This window comes from Lycium ferocissimum, chromosome 10 (assembly GCF_029784015.1).
Source record: "Lycium ferocissimum isolate CSIRO_LF1 chromosome 10, AGI_CSIRO_Lferr_CH_V1, whole genome shotgun sequence".
Taxonomy (NCBI): domain Eukaryota; kingdom Viridiplantae; phylum Streptophyta; class Magnoliopsida; order Solanales; family Solanaceae; genus Lycium; species Lycium ferocissimum.
In genome coordinates this window covers 9817642-9836522 of record NC_081351.1, presented here as the reverse complement: position 1 = coordinate 9836522, position 18881 = coordinate 9817642, and the positions used below count along the sequence as shown (strand labels likewise).

At 35.7% G+C, this 18881-nt stretch overlaps 2 protein-coding genes across 2 annotated transcripts; one reads left to right on the top strand and one right to left on the bottom strand.

Moving 5' to 3' along the window:
* Positions 1–338: 338 nt before the first annotated feature.
* LOC132032399 (uncharacterized) lies at positions 339–9122 on the bottom strand. The gene is made up of 5 exons (XM_059422018.1): positions 8967–9122; positions 6573–6887; positions 2983–3184; positions 1151–1379; positions 339–811 (listed from the first exon to the last, which is right to left on the bottom strand). The coding sequence occupies exons 1-5, from the start codon at positions 9033–9035 to the stop codon at positions 613–615; spliced, it is 1014 nt and encodes a 337-aa protein (XP_059278001.1). The 5' UTR covers positions 9036–9122; the 3' UTR covers positions 339–612.
* Positions 9123–12487: 3365 nt separating this feature from the next.
* Positions 12488–15539, top strand: LOC132032398 (adrenodoxin-like protein 1, mitochondrial). The gene is made up of 6 exons (XM_059422017.1): positions 12488–12547; positions 12764–12810; positions 13954–14060; positions 14754–14803; positions 15065–15147; positions 15230–15539. The coding sequence occupies exons 3-6, from the start codon at positions 14015–14017 to the stop codon at positions 15342–15344; spliced, it is 294 nt and encodes a 97-aa protein (XP_059278000.1). The 5' UTR covers positions 12488–12547; positions 12764–12810; positions 13954–14014; the 3' UTR covers positions 15345–15539.
* The last annotated feature ends 3342 nt before the right edge of the window (positions 15540–18881 follow it).

The window sequence follows — 18881 nt, the reverse complement described above, 5'->3', positions numbered from 1 at the left end:
ACTCGTCTCTTATAAAAACCATCACCCTAATAAGATGTCAAACAAATCAAAATTCATTGTTCTGAACAATTGAAAGAGTGAACCAAATAATTTCTGTAAAAATCTTAAAGGAAGAAGGAAAAATGTTAGTGAAAAAAATCATACGAAAATACAAGTGTTGAAGACCACGGTTCAAATTCCAGCAGAAGTAAGAACCACAACCTAAGCCTTGATAGGCATAGTTACCTATATCTATACTGATGGGAGGTAGCAAATGCTCATGAAATAGTTGAGATCCGCACTAGCCGGATACGACACCACTATTATAAATAAATGGAAAATAAAAGGGCAATTTTAACTTGTCATAAACTCTGAATTTCTTTCTATCAAACGTAGATTTGAAGTCTTGAAACAAAGCTTCAAAATACTACGTAGGGAACTCACCCTTCTTGGTTCTCAAATTCTGTAGTTGCTGTTATGTTGCCCATAATAGAGTTCTGCAAAATACTTGACGATAAAAGAGAATTAACAGTTGATACAAAAAAACAAAATCTTGAAATATGGCTCAACATTTATATAAATTACAAGTCACTTTGATGATGATCACTATCTTCTACATTTCCAGTAACATCCTCAATCTCTTCTTTGGGAATGGTTTTCTTCATCTAAGTCATCTGGGAAAGCAACTTTTTCACTGTCAGCTTTGCTATCAGCAGCTGCATTATCGTTAGAGTCAGTGACATTAACCACGGTTTCCATCATCCCTGACAGAGCCTGTCTAGGAGACCACTCGAGCACATCATCGATAATGTTGGAAACTCGCTTCTGATACCTGCAAGAGTGGATAATAAAGGTTATCATTTTCAGAGCGATGCACATAATAGATATAGGCTCTTTGGCAAGAAATGTCCAGAGAGAGAATTCTATATAGCAGAATGAAAACATATTCGCATCAGAAGCCTCTGCCAAGCCACCTAATTGCTGGCTCTCGGTTTTTTAGGCTGATTCTCAAATATGACACTAAATTGCAGAATATTTGCTACTGAAGTTAATCTTTTTGAAGGGATTTGGTTTCATGAAACCTCAATATATACAAATTGGTATTCATTCTATTTCTTCAAGTGAACTCCCAGGCTTAAGAGTTAAGTGATTAAAGTGCAAGCAAGCACACCTGGCTCTTGCAGCCTCGTCAGGAGCATGATGCCTCAGGACCAAAATAACAACCACAGCTACTATTGCATAGAAAAGCCTTGCTGTCCACTTAGGTCGCTCGCCTTCATCCTTCTGAGGCCAAACCTGGAACAAATCTTGCAGTGTTGCTTCCTCGGCAAGAATGTTGGGGAAAAACCACACACGCTTCCCAAATATTACCCAAATAGTGCCAAAGATCAAAGCTCTTACTGCAAGCACAAAAAATGTGTTTTGTAATGATGATTTGCTTCTACTAGCAGACTCTAAAATATACACATGACAAGCTTGATGAGCATGATTTGAACAACCCAGAGTAACCATCTTACAACAGAAAAATTATGCATAAATAAAGGAATTATTAGACACCACTTCTAGCACAACAACAACATACCCAGTATAATCCCATCAGGTGGGGTCTGGGGAGGGTAGAGTGTACGCAGACCTTACCCCTACCTTGGGAGGTAGGGAGGCTGTTTCCGATAGACCCTCGGCTCAAGAGAAGGTGCCAAGACAACAATAATAATAGGCAGTAATAACAACATATAATAAGATAAATGAAGTGCCAATTAGGGATTGGAGAATTCAAGTGAAGGATAACAGACTATGATACTTTCCACCCAGAGCTGTCATACACAAAGCGAAAAGAAGCTTTTGTAGAGTATTCTGAATTAACGAAAAAGTGTGCAGGAGGCGCCAAAAATCCTAGTTATTGAAAATTTGGAAAACACATATTTGTCAATTTTACAGGATTTAAATCACAGAACTGTGAATCCAAGACACACAACATTATGATAGAACTAAGATAGCATCTAAATGGTATGTAAAAAAGGTCAAACAGTATCCAAAGTCAACTACTTAATCCATGTTGAAGCCATAAATAGAATATTTCTCACCTTAAACAACACAGAAAGTATTACAACATCCTCGTTATAAAGAAGAAGTATCAGAACTAGCATAGTTATGTTCCCATAATACACATTCTTTTTTTAAGATAGTGGCATCTGGTTAGCTTGAGAGTACCTCGACTATTCTACCGGGTACGTGCTACCTCCTACCTCCTACCAGCACAGACACTGGGTACTCAGCCCACCAAGGCTTAGGCAGAGGGAAGAGATCACATAGTGTTTTTTGTCTCTCCTGAGATTCAAACCCTGGTCTCTAAGGTTTGCACCACTTCATTAATCATTAGGCCAAGTTCCCATAATACACATTAAAATAATCAGGTCTTTCTAGCTAGTCAAAACTTCGCAGTTCACAGGTGCCCTTCCACTAGCACCGTGGCCTGACTTCATAGTAGTAGGTATACTGTGTTGAATATAATTACTTTAAGCTTTAAAAAAAGAAAAGAAAAAAAAAAACGAAAAGAGTAGGCGTTTTCCAAATGAGAAACATGTGGGGAATAATAACTTGCAGTTCCCTTTTTTCACTTCTTTCATATATATGAATTGTAGACCGTACCTAAAGTCTCTAATGTCTAATCTAATGCAAGCTAAGACACTGTTGCTTTAGTAATCAACCATATAAGTATTTGGTGTTTATGTGATATATAAAACAGCTAATATGCGTTCAAAATCGTGATGCTGTCATGATAAGTGTGGGAAGCCAACAGCGTACTTGATGATTGAAGAAGCTTATCAACTTGCTAAATTATAAGACGAATCCCCCATATGTCACAATACTTTTGCCATAACCTGTCATGCTTTCAATTTTTAGAGTGGCCACATCACAGTGCATCATATAACTCTACACTTAGAAGAAAGTTGAATAACAAAGAAGCGTGAGAAAAAAGGGTAACAAGCAACAAATACTCACTGAATAGCAGACAAAGTATAAGGAGGAGGAGACCAGCACATGTATATAGTATAAGCAATTTGGCCCAATGGGGATAAACCGGAAACAAGCAGATCGCTAGTGTTAACACCGGCCAGAAGAATGAGAGAAGTGTTTGCCACAGGGGTCTTCTTTTCACAAATGCCCATGCAAAAAAGGCGTCATTTTCAGAAAATACTTGATCCTGCAGACATCAATTGAAGAAACTTAACATCAAAAGGTTGTAAGTTTGACTATTGAAAAAGAGATACTCCAGGTTACCGAAAAAACTAGAATTCAGTCAAAATGTGGAAAATTGTTATAGAAGCCATGAAACTCTTAAAGATTTTTTCGAGAAAAGAAATAGGAACTTTCTAAAGAAGTTTAAATAGGAACTTTCTAAAGAAGTTTACTCCAAAAACACCATTTTCAGATGTCTAGCTTCTTAGGTGGAAAGCATTACTTCTCTTTTCTACTTCTGGTATCAGAAAGAAAAAGTTAATACAGTAATTAACTTTGTTACTCAGACTCTTCAAAAATATCGACGGAGTGCGTCGGATCCTCCAAATGTAGTGTATATTTGGAGGATCCAACACGGGTGCAGCAACATTTTTGGACAGTCCGAGCAACTTAGGTAATTAACAAACCAGCTTCTATTAACAGCTCAGAACAATTGAACAACCACAACATGAAAATCATGGATCACGAATGAAGATAAATTTATGGGGTAGTTTAAATTTATGGGGTAGTTTGTCAGCAAATGCTGGAGGCCCTCAGCAAAGTGGCACTTCACTATTCAAGTGTTTATTATTGTTTTTTCTTCTGTGTGGAGAAGATCTATGTAATATCTAGAGAGGGAAAAAACAGGTAAAAGAATAGAGAGAAGAATGTCCTCAGTTCCTTCTGATTGCAATGATTTGATTTGTTCAAAGAACTGCTTAAAAAAGCAGGGGTGTGGGTGACGTGTAAGCCTTAAAGATTTCTATTTTATACTAAACTAAAAAATAATTTCAGAATGGAAGAACAAAATTAAAGCTGTATATAAATTGTAGAAAAATCAAGAGAATTACAAGACAAGGTGAAAGTAATTTTAACATTTAGCTTTCTATGATAAAGGCTTCCATTGATACACATCCAAAGGATGCAAACTATACTGACTTGTAGGTAAAGTGATGGAGTCAACAAAATTCAGACAGTGGTTCACATCATTTACATCAAAAAACTTTTCCCAACTGCAAAGATTCAAAAGCCATCTATCTTTCAAAACGGGGATTGAAGGTGCTTCTCCTTCGAAGCATCTTCTATTCTTTGGGGATGAACTGCCGGTCTGCCACCGCTTCCTCTTGTCCTTCTGAACTTCCCAAAGAGTCCAGGTGCTGAAGACTTCCTTTATATCATTAGATGTGGCAAGCAAAAAGGTTCAGGAACATGTCCTAAACTTCCTTTGTTACATTGGAATGCAAAAACAATTGGTGTATGAGCATATGGCACCTTCACATACGGACCAACAGAGGTACATCTATTGCTTAGCTTGAATTATCTCTTATTTTGATTGTCCTGTGTAAGACACATCTCATACATCAGAATCCATGTAAAGCACGGATACCCAAAGACTAGCTAGCTCTCTAGGCTGTAAGGTGGGCCTTTACCAAACACATACTTGGCTGGGAGCAAAGAGCAATTCTCAGCAGATATGAGATGATGTTCTAGAAAGGTGTGAAGAAGCTATCCAGATGATAATCTGTCACTAGGAGGGAGGGTTATACTGGTCAACAGTGTGTTAGACTCTCTTCCCGCCTACGTGGTGCCAATTTTCCCTTTACCAGTGATGTCGAGAAGAAGATCAATGGCAATTGGATAAGGAGAAATGGGTTTAACATTAGTTAAAAGGAAAACTCTTACAATTAGCAGGAGGGAGGGGGGCCTGTGGAGCATAACAAGAGCTTGCTAATGGAATGGCTCGGGAGACTTCCAATGGATAAACAAGCTTCGTGAAGCAAAGTGATAGGTGAAAAATATGAGGTTGAGGGAAGTGTTCATATTCAATGGCTAGCTCTTATCGAGTGAGTGTACAGAGTTCTATTAGATATCTCTGGCAAACCTTTGTTAGCAACATCAGTACCAAGGTGGGGAATGGTTTATGACTGGATAGGAAACTATCCCCTGACTTGGACAGCAGCCAGATGCTACTCTTGCTAAAACTTGGGAGTCAGCAGGGTTGGAATTTCAGTTTTAAAAGATTACTAAATGATTGGGAGGTGATCAGGGTGGCTGGGTTCCACAAACTTTTCGCTAATTACAAAGGACTAGTTGAGCAAGTGGACAAACTGGCATCGATAGCAACATTAGAGGAGTGTTCACTGTAAAATCTGCATATGGGGTCTTAAACAGAGCAGTTAAGCACCAAGGGTATTGGTTATGGAAGCATATCTGGAGGCTGAAGGTTCCCTTCAAAGTAGCAGTGTTTCGTGGGCTAGTGGTCAAACAGGTTGCCCTGACACATGAGAATTCGATAAAGAGAGGAATGGTACTGTGTTCCAAATGTTTTTTATGTGGGATAGATAATGAAACAAACAGTCACCTTTTCCTACATGTCTGTGGCAGTTGTTCATGAGTATGAATGGCCTGAGCTGTGCAATGCATAGATATACTGAGGAGTTGTTGGGTTGCTGGGACAACTTAGCTACTGGACAAGTTAGATGAAGTGGTGGAGTCTCATTCCAGCCTGCATATGGTAGACAGTTTGGAGGGAAAGGAACTCCACATGTTTTTAAGATTCAGCAATTCTGAACAGAAGATCAATGAATTGTATATGTTTGTTTCATTTTTTGTTTAAAGAAGCTTTAGTACAAGATGTAAAATCCTTAGTTGATCTCATTGGATCCCTGTAACTGCCACAAGACTTGGTTTTGTTTTTTTTCTCTCGTCTGGAAGTCTTGTAACTATGGTTTGTTTCTCGTAGCACTATCTTTGTGCTAAGAACTTCTCTTTAATATTAATGAAATCTGTTACCATCTCAGGGAGAAAAAAAGGACCAATGATACATGGATCATATCTGAGTTTAGGGTTCTAGAGCAGGTATATCAGTTGGACCAGCCAATCACATTGAAATTTAGCTTCTATGGATATGGACCGAAACAAAGACTCTTTTAATAAATGCATCAATATTTTCTTTTTGAATCTGAAAATGCATATCAATATTTCAAAAACTAGATACGTGTGATTCTTCTAGCACAAGAGTTAGCTCAATAATTGCCCCCAGGGGTTAGTTCAATTGGCAAAGGTTGAGGGTCTTGTCTTAGGTCACAGGTTTGAGCCCTGCACCAAGCAAACTAACTCTGATATTTAAGTGGAGAAGAATATATGGGGATGAGCCACATAGCATGTACAATATTTAGGAAGTTTTCACCATATTTTGAAGTGTATAAAGCATCCATATCTATGACATACCCACTGGTCATGAGTACAATTGAACCACAAATACATTCGTGAGCAGCATCACAGACTAGTAGATATTAAATTAAATTAAATTAACAGTAAGTCAGGAACTTTTTAACATCCCTAATAGTTGACTGTACCGAGAAGATACTCACATGGTATATCTCTAAATGTGCTGGCCAAGACGATAACTTTTTCTTCCCAGGCCGAACAGTTTTCACCACACGATCACAGCGGACTAAAAGATTCTTTTTAAGCAGCGTATTGGCAATATCTTCAGGTTCCAAACCTCTATCTGACTCTAGTATGTCTTTAAGTTCTGAATGATTTCTCACAAAAGCGACGAAATCTTTTCCCCTGAAATACTCTACCCGTGTTTCCTGCAGGACAGCCCAACGAGACACCAAGCCCTTATGATCCCTTACTTTCTCGGCAAACAGCTGGAAGATGTCCTTGTTCGCACCTTGTTTCTGAAAATAATAGTAAACAAAAAATGGATATGAAATTTCCAAAAGACATAGTTAACAAGAAATTTCAAAAACCACACAATCACAAACTGGAAAGTTAGGGGGCAGCTGATAACATCTTAATTAATTCAACAAACAAGTACCAAACAAAGGGGAACATGCAGCAAACAGTTACCTCAGACGCAAACTCTTAATCCTTCATATATAAAAATACTCTTAATTTCCTACGTGTCAGCCCCTACGAATATCTAAGCAGCAACTGATTTGAGAAAGGAAAACTTCTCACCTGATTCAATACAGCTTTACAACCTCAGAACATTTACTTTTTTTTTTCTCAGCAGCCGCTAATCCTAGTTTAGCAAATCTTCTTCATTCAGAGTAGCCAAACATAATTATGGAGGCTTTTATCAGTGACACAAGAAGGAAGGGAGATGTTCAACAGAAAAAGCAAGGGCTTTTAACACATTAAAATAATTACATTCGCTAGCCAAATATACACTAATTATGTAGTATAAGATATGTATATTATCATTAATATACAAAATATATACAGTGCCGGCTCTTATTTTGATAGGTGGATATACAGTGTAAAAATCCCAAAAAGAAGGAGGAGAAGTTGAACAAATGCCATTCTTTTTCTTTTTGAGAAAGGTAATATGTTATTAAGATAGCACTAAGGAAGTGAAGTGAAATAAATACTGGGACGTCACAGTAAAACACAGAGCCCAAAAATATCCTAACCTATTCCTGTAGGATTTCTATGAGATCAATCAAAAGCCCTTCTGCTTCTTCCTTCAAAACGGCATCATTTTCCTATGTTGCTCGGATCCTCCAAAAGTGGCGTCAGATGTCCGTCGGATCCTCCAAAAACAAAGCATTTCTGAAGAATCCGACACGAGTGCGACTGCATTTTTGAAGAATCTGACACGAGTGCGGCTGAAGAATCCTTTTCTTATTCATCTTTCTTCTTATAATGGTTTCAACATGGTTTAGAGTTTCTTCATTAATTGTATAGTTCAGCAATGCATTCACAAAATGGAGAAGTAAAGCTATTCATTTATCTATCCCTTAAAACTGGAGTATACCAGAACATCATTAGAAACGCATATCACGTATGTGAACTAGAAAACTTACATCTTAAAAAAAGTGCGAATATGTTGATCAACAGATACAATTGAGATTATCCACAAACCCACAACAAGAAAATTATAAAAAGTGCAACCTCTTTAGATTTAAACCTATAATATTAGGTAACAAAAACCTATGTTACAACCAACTTATAAATATTCTACTGATGGCATCATAATGAAACTGGAGTCTTTTTTAATGCTATGGCACAAATTTAGCAAATTTAGAAACATCATTAAATATTAACCACAATTTAACAATAGTTTAAAAACAAATCGCCTATCTGAAGAAAAAACTCAACGCATACCAGTAGTAACTCAATCGTTAGCTTATTTAGTGGCCGTTTGTCCATGAATATTTTTTACTTTTTCCTGAGTTGAATTCCGGAAATCATGTTTTGCTTCAAATCCTTTTTTTCCTCTAGCCAAGGGTCTATCGGAAACAGCCTCCCTACCCCACAAAGGTACAGGTAAGAAGTGCGTACATCCTACCCTCCCCAGACTCCACTTGTGGGAATACGCTGTTGTTGTTGCATGTTTGGCCATACAATTCCAGAATTTGAAAAGCACCAAAAAATTGTATTCACTTTTTTCACTCCAAATCACTCACAAAAATTCAAAAACAACTCCAATTTGTATTCATGGCCAAACACATCTCCAATTCTCAAATACCGTTTTTCACTTTGAAACACAAAAACTTCTTTTTTCAAATGTTTGGCTACTTTTAACCCATAGATTCATTTCTCAAAAATAGGGCACGAAAACATTTTACCACAATTCAGAGCAAAATAAATGAATTTCCCCATTAAAGCTAAACTGAATTTCAACAATCAAAATAACAGGATACAAAAATACAGATCCTTTTAGGAAAAATACAAGAAATGAACAAATTGAATTTACAGATATAAAATGAGAATAAAAATTAAAGACATATTTTGAAGAATGACGAAAATACCCTTGGAGGAGTAGTATTAGATGGGGATCGTTTCACTTTCTTCTTCTCTGCTCCACCTGGTTTCTTCATCTCTGTGGTTTCCCTCTCTCACACAGACACACAGTAGAAATATAGCATGCTCTTCGTGTAAAGCTTGAGTTTGACAACAGAAAATGATAAAAATAGTCCCCTATGTTTTATAGTAGGTTCAAAATGGTCCCTTAAGTATGCACTTAAGAGTTTAACACTTTTAGTTTACGGAAAAGGGCCAAATATATCCCTATACTATTGAAAAAGGGTCAAATATACCCTTCATTGTACTTTGGGTTCAAATATGCCCTACGCGCTATTATCTTTGAGTCCTAATATCCCTCCTCTAGTTAAAATTGTCAAGATGAATGACCACGTGACATGCCACCTCACTGAATTAACTCATTTACCCCTCTCTTCCTTTTCTTCACTGATCACCACTACCATCTCCTCTCCCCAAACATCGCCACGCATTAACCTACCATCTCTACCTTAACCTTCAGAAATAATTTATTCCTTCAATATTAATTACAAAAATGTTAAAATTATTAAATTTAGCATATCCATAATGCATTGGCACCCCCACTGATTAGGAATCATGTTTATCGTTTTTCTCCTCTTTTGGGGGTTTTTATTCCTATTAGTTATTTGTTTAACTTATTTTCAAAAACACAAAAACTTAAATAAAAAAACCCATATATACATCGTTTAATTTATTGAAGCAGCCCAAAATTCTGTAACTCATCCATCAGTTACTATGTAAATATTACTTGGACATTAAACATCTTTGTAAATGAACAATATAACTTAACTGAAATGAAAAATTGAAATGGCTAGAAACGGAAGATATAATGAGGAAAGGAATTTCTCTTGATGCGCCCGTCATGAATTTTGAGGAACCGAATAAGCTGAGGGAAGCAAACTTGTATCTATTTGACTGGTAATTGCCTAAAAGGAAGATCAGAAAGAGTGAAGGTCGAGATGGTGGTGTGGCAGTGGTTGTGAAGGGAGAGGAGATGGTAGTAGTGGGTGAAGAAGGAGAAGAGAGGGGTAAATGAGTTGGCTGGTGAGGTGACATGCTGCGTGGTGTCCACTCACCGAGCGATGTATATTAAAACGCGTCGGTCTACTGTCCTTTGAACAATTTTAACCAAGGAGGTATATTTAAACTCAAAGTATAACAGGGGGCATATTTGAACCCAAAATATAATGAAGGTTATATTTGATCCTTTTTCAATAGTACAGGGGTATAGTTGGCCCTTTTCCGTTTAGTTTATGTATAATTCTTGTTCAACTCAGCAGTTAGGTTTGACGAAAACAGTGAAAAAAAATTGCTTATAAACACGAAGAAAGTCATATCATATTCTAAAACGTGCAACACAAAAAATGCACTAGCACTAAAAACATATATTAAAAAACAGCAGGAATTAAACTTCAAAAAGCTACATCAATCTCTATAAATATATTAAAAAGAGCAACAACAACAAAAAATTGTACCTCTAAATGTGAGTTTGCACTAATTTCTTTTTTTTCCACAGTTTCCGTCAAATCTAATAAAAAGAGTGTGCTAAATATTTGATTGAGATTAAAAGTGTTATATGGAGACTGAAAATGTTATATTTACAAACTTAAAAGGACCGAAATTGTTAAATGCATACTTAAAAAAACTACTTTTAAACCTACCGTTAAATATAAGAGACTATATTTTTGTCATTTCCTGACAAGCTTACTGTTGGTATTTGGTCTAAATTTTCTTATACTAGGAAATTTTTAGGTAAAGTTTTAAATAACCACCGGCTATTATAATTGCAAAATAGTTATTGTTATAAGAATTTAAATTCCATGTAAGACTTTAGGAAATTATCAAATTTCAAGATTAATTATTTGTTAAATACATAATTTGTTACTCCATCCGTACCGAAATAAATGCCATCTCAGCAAAAATCATGCATATTAAGGAATCAGTAAATACAATGTAGAGATCACTTAATTATCCCTATTTATTAGATTTTTTTTAGAATTGAGCTATTAGTTGGAAACACTAGTTAACTTTTATCTTGAATTCCTATTATGACACTTATTTTGGAAAATTATTTTTTGATAAGATGACATTTATTTTAGAACGGAAGGAGTAATTATCATTAAGGATCAAGAGTCAAAAACACACATGAACTATTAGTTATTCTTTTTCATAATTTGATCATCTCGCCATTAGTTTAAGTGATCACAATGTAGAGATCACTTAATTATCATTAAAAATAACACAATTTTTATCGATAATTGATAAGGTGTATTTTAGAGACGAAAGGAGTAAATTAAAAATATAATAATTTAGGTATAAAACTGTCACATGATAACTTCAGGTAGGAAACAAAAACAAAAATAAAAAAAGGTATTATTTAAACGTGTATTCTTGACCATTATCTCTATCATTAAATATAAATTAGAATTACACGGAAATTATTTTTGGAAAACAAGTGTTTCCGAGTAGACAAAAGAAGGGGTTTTAGGTGGGTTTTTGCAGAAACTATACTGCTACTCAACCCTTCCCCCATTGCGCCTCTGAAATGGTGGGCTTCCGGCTTGCCCACCGGCTCACTCGTTACTCTCTTATTGTCAATGGTCCACCATCTGTAAGTTGTTCATTTTGTATAAATAAAAATTTCTGTTAAGGTGTTTATATACAAAATTAATTTAATTACTACTTTAATTCTTTATTGTAATTACAGACACACGAGTTATTACTGAAAGTGGGTTGTAGGAGTTATTGCACGACGAGCTGGAATTCAATTAGGAATTTGTTTCCTTTGAAATCTATCAGTGGTACGTTTTATTTGTATATGGGTTTCTTTATGTTAAATTTGTGGCTTTTTCTTTTTTCGGGTTCCGTCGTATGAATTAATGAAAAAAGTATAGGAGGGATAGGATATTTTGTTCTTAGATGGATTTTAAAGAGAGAAAGAAATATGTTAGACATATAAAACCTACTTTTGTCCACTGTCCAAAGTACGTTAAAACCAAGACGGGTATGTAAGTAAATCTAGCAAATGATAATTTTTGACCTACACATACATAGATTCTCCTCTACGTTTTGGTATACTGCTTCTATACAGGGGATTTTTCAATACTATAAAATTACTTAGAAAAAAAAAAAAACGGAGAGCTACACTATTCTGTCCCTTTTGGATCATATGGGTAAAAAATATATTAGAGGAAATTATTCCAAGACAGCGAGAATGATGCAAAGAACATAAAGTTTTTTCTTTAATTCTTTTGATGCATGGAAAAACTCTTTTTCACAGACAATCGCGTAACGTGATAAATGAATCTGGTTCACTCAAGCACCCAATTTCTATATAGTTGTCACTCTTTATTTATACAGACCCTGTTTGGTGTGTTGACTTATCAAAGTATTAATTCTATGATATATCAGTGTACTGCTATATTGAAGTTTACATTCATTTAATGTTCTGGATTACTTTTTTTTTTTTTTTTTTCCTTAATGAATTGCAGGTTCATTAGCTTGTAGGAGGACATCATACACACACTTGTTGCAATATCCTTTTGCGCAGGTCCTGGTTAGTAGCTTTCGTAGATGAATGTAATAGTTAGTACTGTTCTAGGAATCGTTGATTAGTTGCTTATGTTTTATGACTCTCTTTAGCACCCCGTTTTGTTGGTTTTTGTTCCTTTTTTTGCTTTTCTTTTTCAGTGTGAGGAAATGGTTTTGCTTTGTACCATCATGTTTTCACCGTTGTTGATGCCCTGAATTTTGTTTTGTTCTTCAGAGGCATGAACAATTTTGTACTACTGCAGGAAATGAGGAAAAGCAAAAGTAAGTTGTTCTTGCATGAATTGTTTATGCCGTCTCTTTTCTCTTATCCTCTTGCTTTCCCTCTTCAATGAGGGTATGAGGGTACTGATGGTTTCTGTAGACGGGAGATGAGATTATGTTGCTGGTTACAATTGTCCTTTCCAAAAAAGATGAATTAAATTGGTGATCTACTTGTTACAGGGAAAATCTTGAATGGAATTTAGGTTTCAAAGGATTCTTTCAACTTCTCTTTCTTTTTTCTTCTGAATTAATCGAAATCTAGTTTGGTCCAGGTCTAATTAGAGTACACTCTGTCGTGGCAGCCCGGTGCACTAAGCTCCCGCTATGCGCGGGGTCCGGGGAAGGGCCGGACCATAAGGGTCTATTGTATGCAGCCTTACCCCTGCAATTCTGCAAGTGGTTGTTTCCATGGCTCGAACCTGTGACCTCTTGGTCACATGGCAGCAATTTTGCCAGTTACGCCAAGGCTCCCCTTCATAGAGTACACTCTGTTATGGTACTTTTTTTTTTTTTTTAACCCAAGTTCCGTTTGAAAGGAATACCATATAAATTCTCCAAACTAGCACTACCTGGTGCTATGAACGTATAGTTTGTTAAATATGTATAAAGTAGGGCCTTTTCTAAACCAACTTATCCAGATTGAGATTGCTCTAGGTGTGTGTCGATAGAAATTTATTAACTCTAATTGGTTCAGAGCTGATCACCAAAAAATTAGATTTGTTCTTTTCCACTCTAGGATTATGAAACAGATTCACATTTACCCCTAGTAATCTAGATCTATGATCTTCCAAAAACTACCTAAAATTTTGGACAAATATCTCATTTTATTTTCTCCATCCAATGCATGATGTCATGTCACTGGGGGGATTTTTATTTTTTTAATAAAGTCCATTGTTTCCTCCTCAAACTTCTTTTTTTGACATCTAGTACACTATTTCATATAGATTTCTTATCAGAGATTTAATAGCCTTTTTTCTATATGATGGTAAATTTGAACTCATATTTTGTGTCGTTGACTTCATCCAACTTCATCTTGTCTTCGTTAGCCTCTACAATTTAGCTGATGGCATGTGATAAGATGATGCCCCACTGAAATAGTTACCACAAACTTAAATTTCCACGGTCTGTTTTTGTGATTCGCAGAATATCTGTAACTTTTGTTGACAAGGATGGAGAAGAGCAGCATATCAAGGTCCCTGTTGGAATGTCTATGTTAGAAGCTGCACATGAAAATGACATTGAACTTGAAGGTCAGCTTTGTTGAGGCGTCTTGATTCATATATCTTGAGCGAATCTTATCATCCTCAGCTACTTAAGTTAGCTGGATATTTGCCTTTTGAAAATGATAATGCGACTTAGTGAATCTTGGTACTACTTTCAGTCAGCTGGGATGCATCTATTGGATGTGTTGGTATTGTAATCTAACTTCATCTTTCAATCCTACCTATCCAGAAAGTTTTAAAAAAATAAAGAGAAGAGTAGTATTGACTTATAGATTTTGAGCACAATCTGTTGGAATTCTCAAAATTGTTTCGAAGTTAGTGATTATGTTCGGGCTCAAAGAGTTCTGGTAGGACCACCAGGACATTCTGAGCTCACCGTCTTCATACTAGAAGATACTACTGAAGTGGTGATGGTGATGGTGATGGTGATGGTGATGGGAGGAGGGGAAGCTTGTAATGCATCATTTCTCTTATGTTCTTGTTAATCCTTCCAGTCTTAGCTTCAGCATTATAAAATTCCATGAGCCACAGATGCATACTCACAGATGCATACTTCTAGGCAAAATTAATGACTGACACATGCATGTCTTTCTTATTGTGGTTTAGGACACTGTCGGATAAAAAACAACAGTGTTAATAAGAACACTTTTAGATATTTTTGTGGTATTAACACGACAACAATGCTATTAGCCTAACTAAATAGTATGAGCTTTGATGCAGGAGCATGTGAAGCTTCGCTTGCCTGTTCCACATGTCACGTGATTGTTATGGTAAGTAATTGTGATCAGGATATGCTGTATTTTTTTTTATGACCAAGAAATTCTCGATGATGCACAGCTCGAGACTGAGCAGAAAATGGGTCTGCCCTTTTATTCTTCTCCACTTACATATCAAAGCTTTTGTTTGTGGCATAGCTCAAACTCGTGATGTGCAACTAACCTGCACATCACATGTTGTGCTCTCACCACTGAACCAAAACCCTAAGCGCATTAATGTGATGCATTGCTTATCTTTTTTTTGACGTTTGACAGGATGTGGAGTATTACAACAAGCTAGATGATCCAACAGACGATGAAAATGATATGTTGGATCTTGCTTTTGGTCTCTGCGACACGTATGTCTCTTTGCTTTAATATTATTTAGCAGTTCCCATGATCTATGATGCTTCTCATTTTGTTTACATTCATCGTCTTCAGGTCACGTCTAGGTTGTCAGGTAATTGCAAAACCTGAACTTGATGGAATTCGGTTAGCTCTCCCTGGTGCCACAAGAAACTTTGCTGTTGATGGCTATAAACCGAAACCACATTAGAGTTTCTATATATAAAATAAAGGTTAGTTTCAACATGGCCATTTTAAGAAAAGATTGAGGGTACTTTGGTCATTGAACCGCACCCCTTGCACATTTTGCAAGATTAGCTTGCTTGGAAAGGTTGTCTTCGATGCTTTGTTATTTATACCTCATCATCAACTTCATAAAAGGTCCATTCTTTCATATTAAATTGTATGTATATATTATGCCCTATGTTGAAAAGTCATTAAATATGGTGGGGTCAGCGAAATTTTCAAACTGACACGTATAACACAACACGTGCTCAAACTTTAGTAGGACCTAAGTCTAATTTCCTCCATATATTCCATTTGAACCTGCTGAAGGGTACATAATTATCTATACCATGTTTACATTAAACTTTTCAAATCTATTATAATTAAGTAATTTAATAAGGTGATAATTCATATTAATTAATCACGATTTAATATTAAAAGTATATGTATAAATACATGTTATATATCTTTTTACTTTTCTTATACCAAAATAGATCATCCTTTATTTGCCTATTTTAGCAAATCAAGAGAGATTTATTATTTCAATATTACCCTTATCATTAAGTAACTACATAAAGTACTAATAGTCAAACTTATATTTTTAAAATATAATTAATAATGTTAATTTAGTAAAATATACTCCTAATAATTTCTTAAAAATGTCAAGTCAACATGGGCCAAGTAAAAAAGGAACGGAAGGAGTATTTATTAACTTGATGTAAATACCGAACACGGATGACATTTTACATTTGTGATGGGTAGACAAAATTCAAACTTAGATAATGTGTAACAATTCGCTATTCTTCTACATGCAAAACAATCAGCCAATATTTAATTAAGTCTATTACTCTATGATTTATTGATTATTACATATGCTAAAGCTCAATATTGAATAGCAGATTTTTACGGAAAATATTATTGGATCTCTCTTTTTTGCACATACATCTTCATATATCCTTTAACACACATAATAACAGACGAATGCCATCCTTTCATAAATAAGCTACTTTAGATCATACTATTTGCTTAGAGGCAAACAAGTTTACACAACGACCAAACTCGAGACACCATGTGAATGGTGTTCTACTTTATTTACCTCCTTTTATGGGTATTATATATATAATGTTAGAATGGTGTTACTAGATGGTGAACTAATGTCCTTTTGGACATATATTGTACATAAAAGTATCCTATTATACTCACTTATATAGGAAAAGTGTCACGTATATCATGTTTTTATTTTCTCTTTTTACGTACATTTTCATGTGAAAGCAAATATAAGACTCTTTCTGTCTCTATTTTTACGTGAAGGTGTTTGATTAGGTATAAAATTTAAGAATAGAATGAAGATTTTTAAAATTTGTGGTCCAAAACAAGTTATAAATATTGGTGTAACTATAAATCATCTCATTAAAAGTACAATTAAAAGTTTAAAATCAAATTATGACTACACACACAGAGGTGTCAACTTTCACGGTATTGGGCCCATGCTGGCATGGGCCATAACCACCTAGTTTTTAGGGAAAAGGACACAAATGGCCGCTGGGCCATAAATAATCCCATGCGTTGGCCCATCTATTCCCAAACCCAAAAATTAGCCCATAAATTCCCATCTGGTAGTCAAATTTGTAGCAGGCTTTTTGTGGCGATTTTTAGTCGCCACAAAAGATTTAAAAGGTCGCCACTAAAGGCTGGGTGGTCCAACAGTCCCATAGGTTTTTTTTTTTTTTTTTTTTTTTTTTTATATAAAAAAAATGTCGGACTTTTTTTTGGCGACTTTTTTTAGAATTGCTACCTGAAAAATCGGGCTTTTTAGTGGCAATTAAAAAAAGTCGTCACTAAAGGTTAAATATCCCAAAACATATATAATATGTGTATATTTAATAAGAAATATCCCAAAAAACTCTGAGGTGATTTTTGTATATAATATGTATCGTTTGTGTATAAAAATATGTATCAGTACATATCATAATGTATAGAAATTGTATAAACTATGAATCACTAGGATATGTATCATTTTTGTATATAATATGTATCATTTGTGTATATAGTGTGTATTATAGAATAGAAAATTGTATCATTTGTGTATATAGTGTGTATTATAGAATAGAAAATTGTATCATTTTTGTATATAATATGTATCATATAGAAAGTGTATATGTAAATCCGGCATGTGTATATAAACTATATCGGTCTTGTATAGAAAGTGCATCATACGTATAAAAAATGTATCATAGAAATCGTATCATTGTGGTTTATAATATGTATCACTATTGTATATGTTAAAAATAAATATCATATCATTGTTGTATAATAAATGTATAATTAACGTATAATTTATATATAATAAATGTAAGATTAATTCCAACATATGTATATAAAATGTATAATTCTTGTATATAAAGTATATATATAATTCCAACATAAGTATATATCTTTGTAGCATCCCTTTAGTGGCGACGTTTTTGTGGCGGCTTAATCGCCACAAAAAAATCTTTTATTTTTTTAATGTTGGGCTATTGGGCCGCCCGGCCTTGGCATTATTTTGGGCCGGCCAATTTACCATTTTTTGGTATTATTTTATGGTAGAACGGACACCTAGTGGGATTAATCCCAAACGGTGATTAAATGTGGGATTAGTTTTGTCACGACCAACCCCCCAAGTAGTAGTGACTAGTGCCGTAGGGCGACCTAAAACACATTCATTAATCCGAATCACATACAGATGACTTATGCGTATACAAATATCAAACGCTGTCTCAAATTATCTCAAACTGTCTCAAACATAAACGTATATATACATCAGAAGCCGGCAAGGCTATCATATGGCGCAACGGCCCAAAACATGTACAAATGCAAGCCGACAAGGCTGCCACGGCGAATGGGATCGCCCAGAACATATAACATACGAACACACTCGTATTGCATATAGCCTGACCCACATATACGTCTACGTACCTCTAAAACAGACCAACCGAGAATCATATGACGGACGGGGCCCCGCCGTACCTCGAACAAACAAATACATATGCAACGAACGAATATATACCAAAATGTGGGCTCGAATAAAGGGAGCGCTCCGAAAAACGACGAGAATGGGTGTCCACTGCAGCCGGATCACCGAGCGTGCGTCGGTACACTGCGGGCATGAAAGCGCGGCCCCAGAAGAAAGGGGGTCGATGCAGATATATCTTGCGTATGTAAAACATGGCATACGAACACGAAGTCATAACGTGGGGTAAGAATCTGAGGAAAGTGAGCATAATAGCCGAATACCAAGGGCTTGCATGCGAAACACAAATCATACATCGGTACGGAAGACAAATACAATAATCGAATGCCAAAATGCTTGCTCACCGAAATAGAATGTGCATGTGATATCATGTATCATGCTCAGAGCCCACGTCACCCAATTCGAGTGTCGTAAATACTTCGGTCGTCTTAATCGTACGCGTAACATGTGCATCATAACCTATCATATGAGAGTCTTAACCGTGTGGGATTTGCCGACCGGGGGGGATTT

What these genes read in the sequence shown, in the direction of transcription:
- LOC132032399 (XM_059422018.1), bottom strand. Translation starts at nt 9,035, where the DNA reads ATGAAGAAACCAGGTGGAGCAGAGAAGAAGAAAGTGAAACGATCCCCA. An exon ending in CACATTTAGAGATATACCAT is followed by an intron (nt 3,185 to 6,572) that starts GTGAGTATCTTC and finishes TGATGTCTGCAG; the next exon opens with GATCAAGTATTTTCTGAAAA. An exon ending in TATACTTTGTCTGCTATTCA is followed by an intron (nt 1,380 to 2,982) that starts GTGAGTATTTGT and finishes TTGTGCTTGCAG; the next exon opens with TAAGAGCTTTGATCTTTGGC.
- LOC132032398 (XM_059422017.1), top strand. Translation starts at nt 14,015, where the DNA reads ATGTCTATGTTAGAAGCTGCACATGAAAATGACATTGAACTTGAAG. An exon ending in AAATGACATTGAACTTGAAG is followed by an intron (nt 14,061 to 14,753) that starts GTCAGCTTTGTT and finishes GCTTTGATGCAG; the next exon opens with GAGCATGTGAAGCTTCGCTT. An exon ending in CATGTCACGTGATTGTTATG is followed by an intron (nt 14,804 to 15,064) that starts GTAAGTAATTGT and finishes GACGTTTGACAG; the next exon opens with GATGTGGAGTATTACAACAA.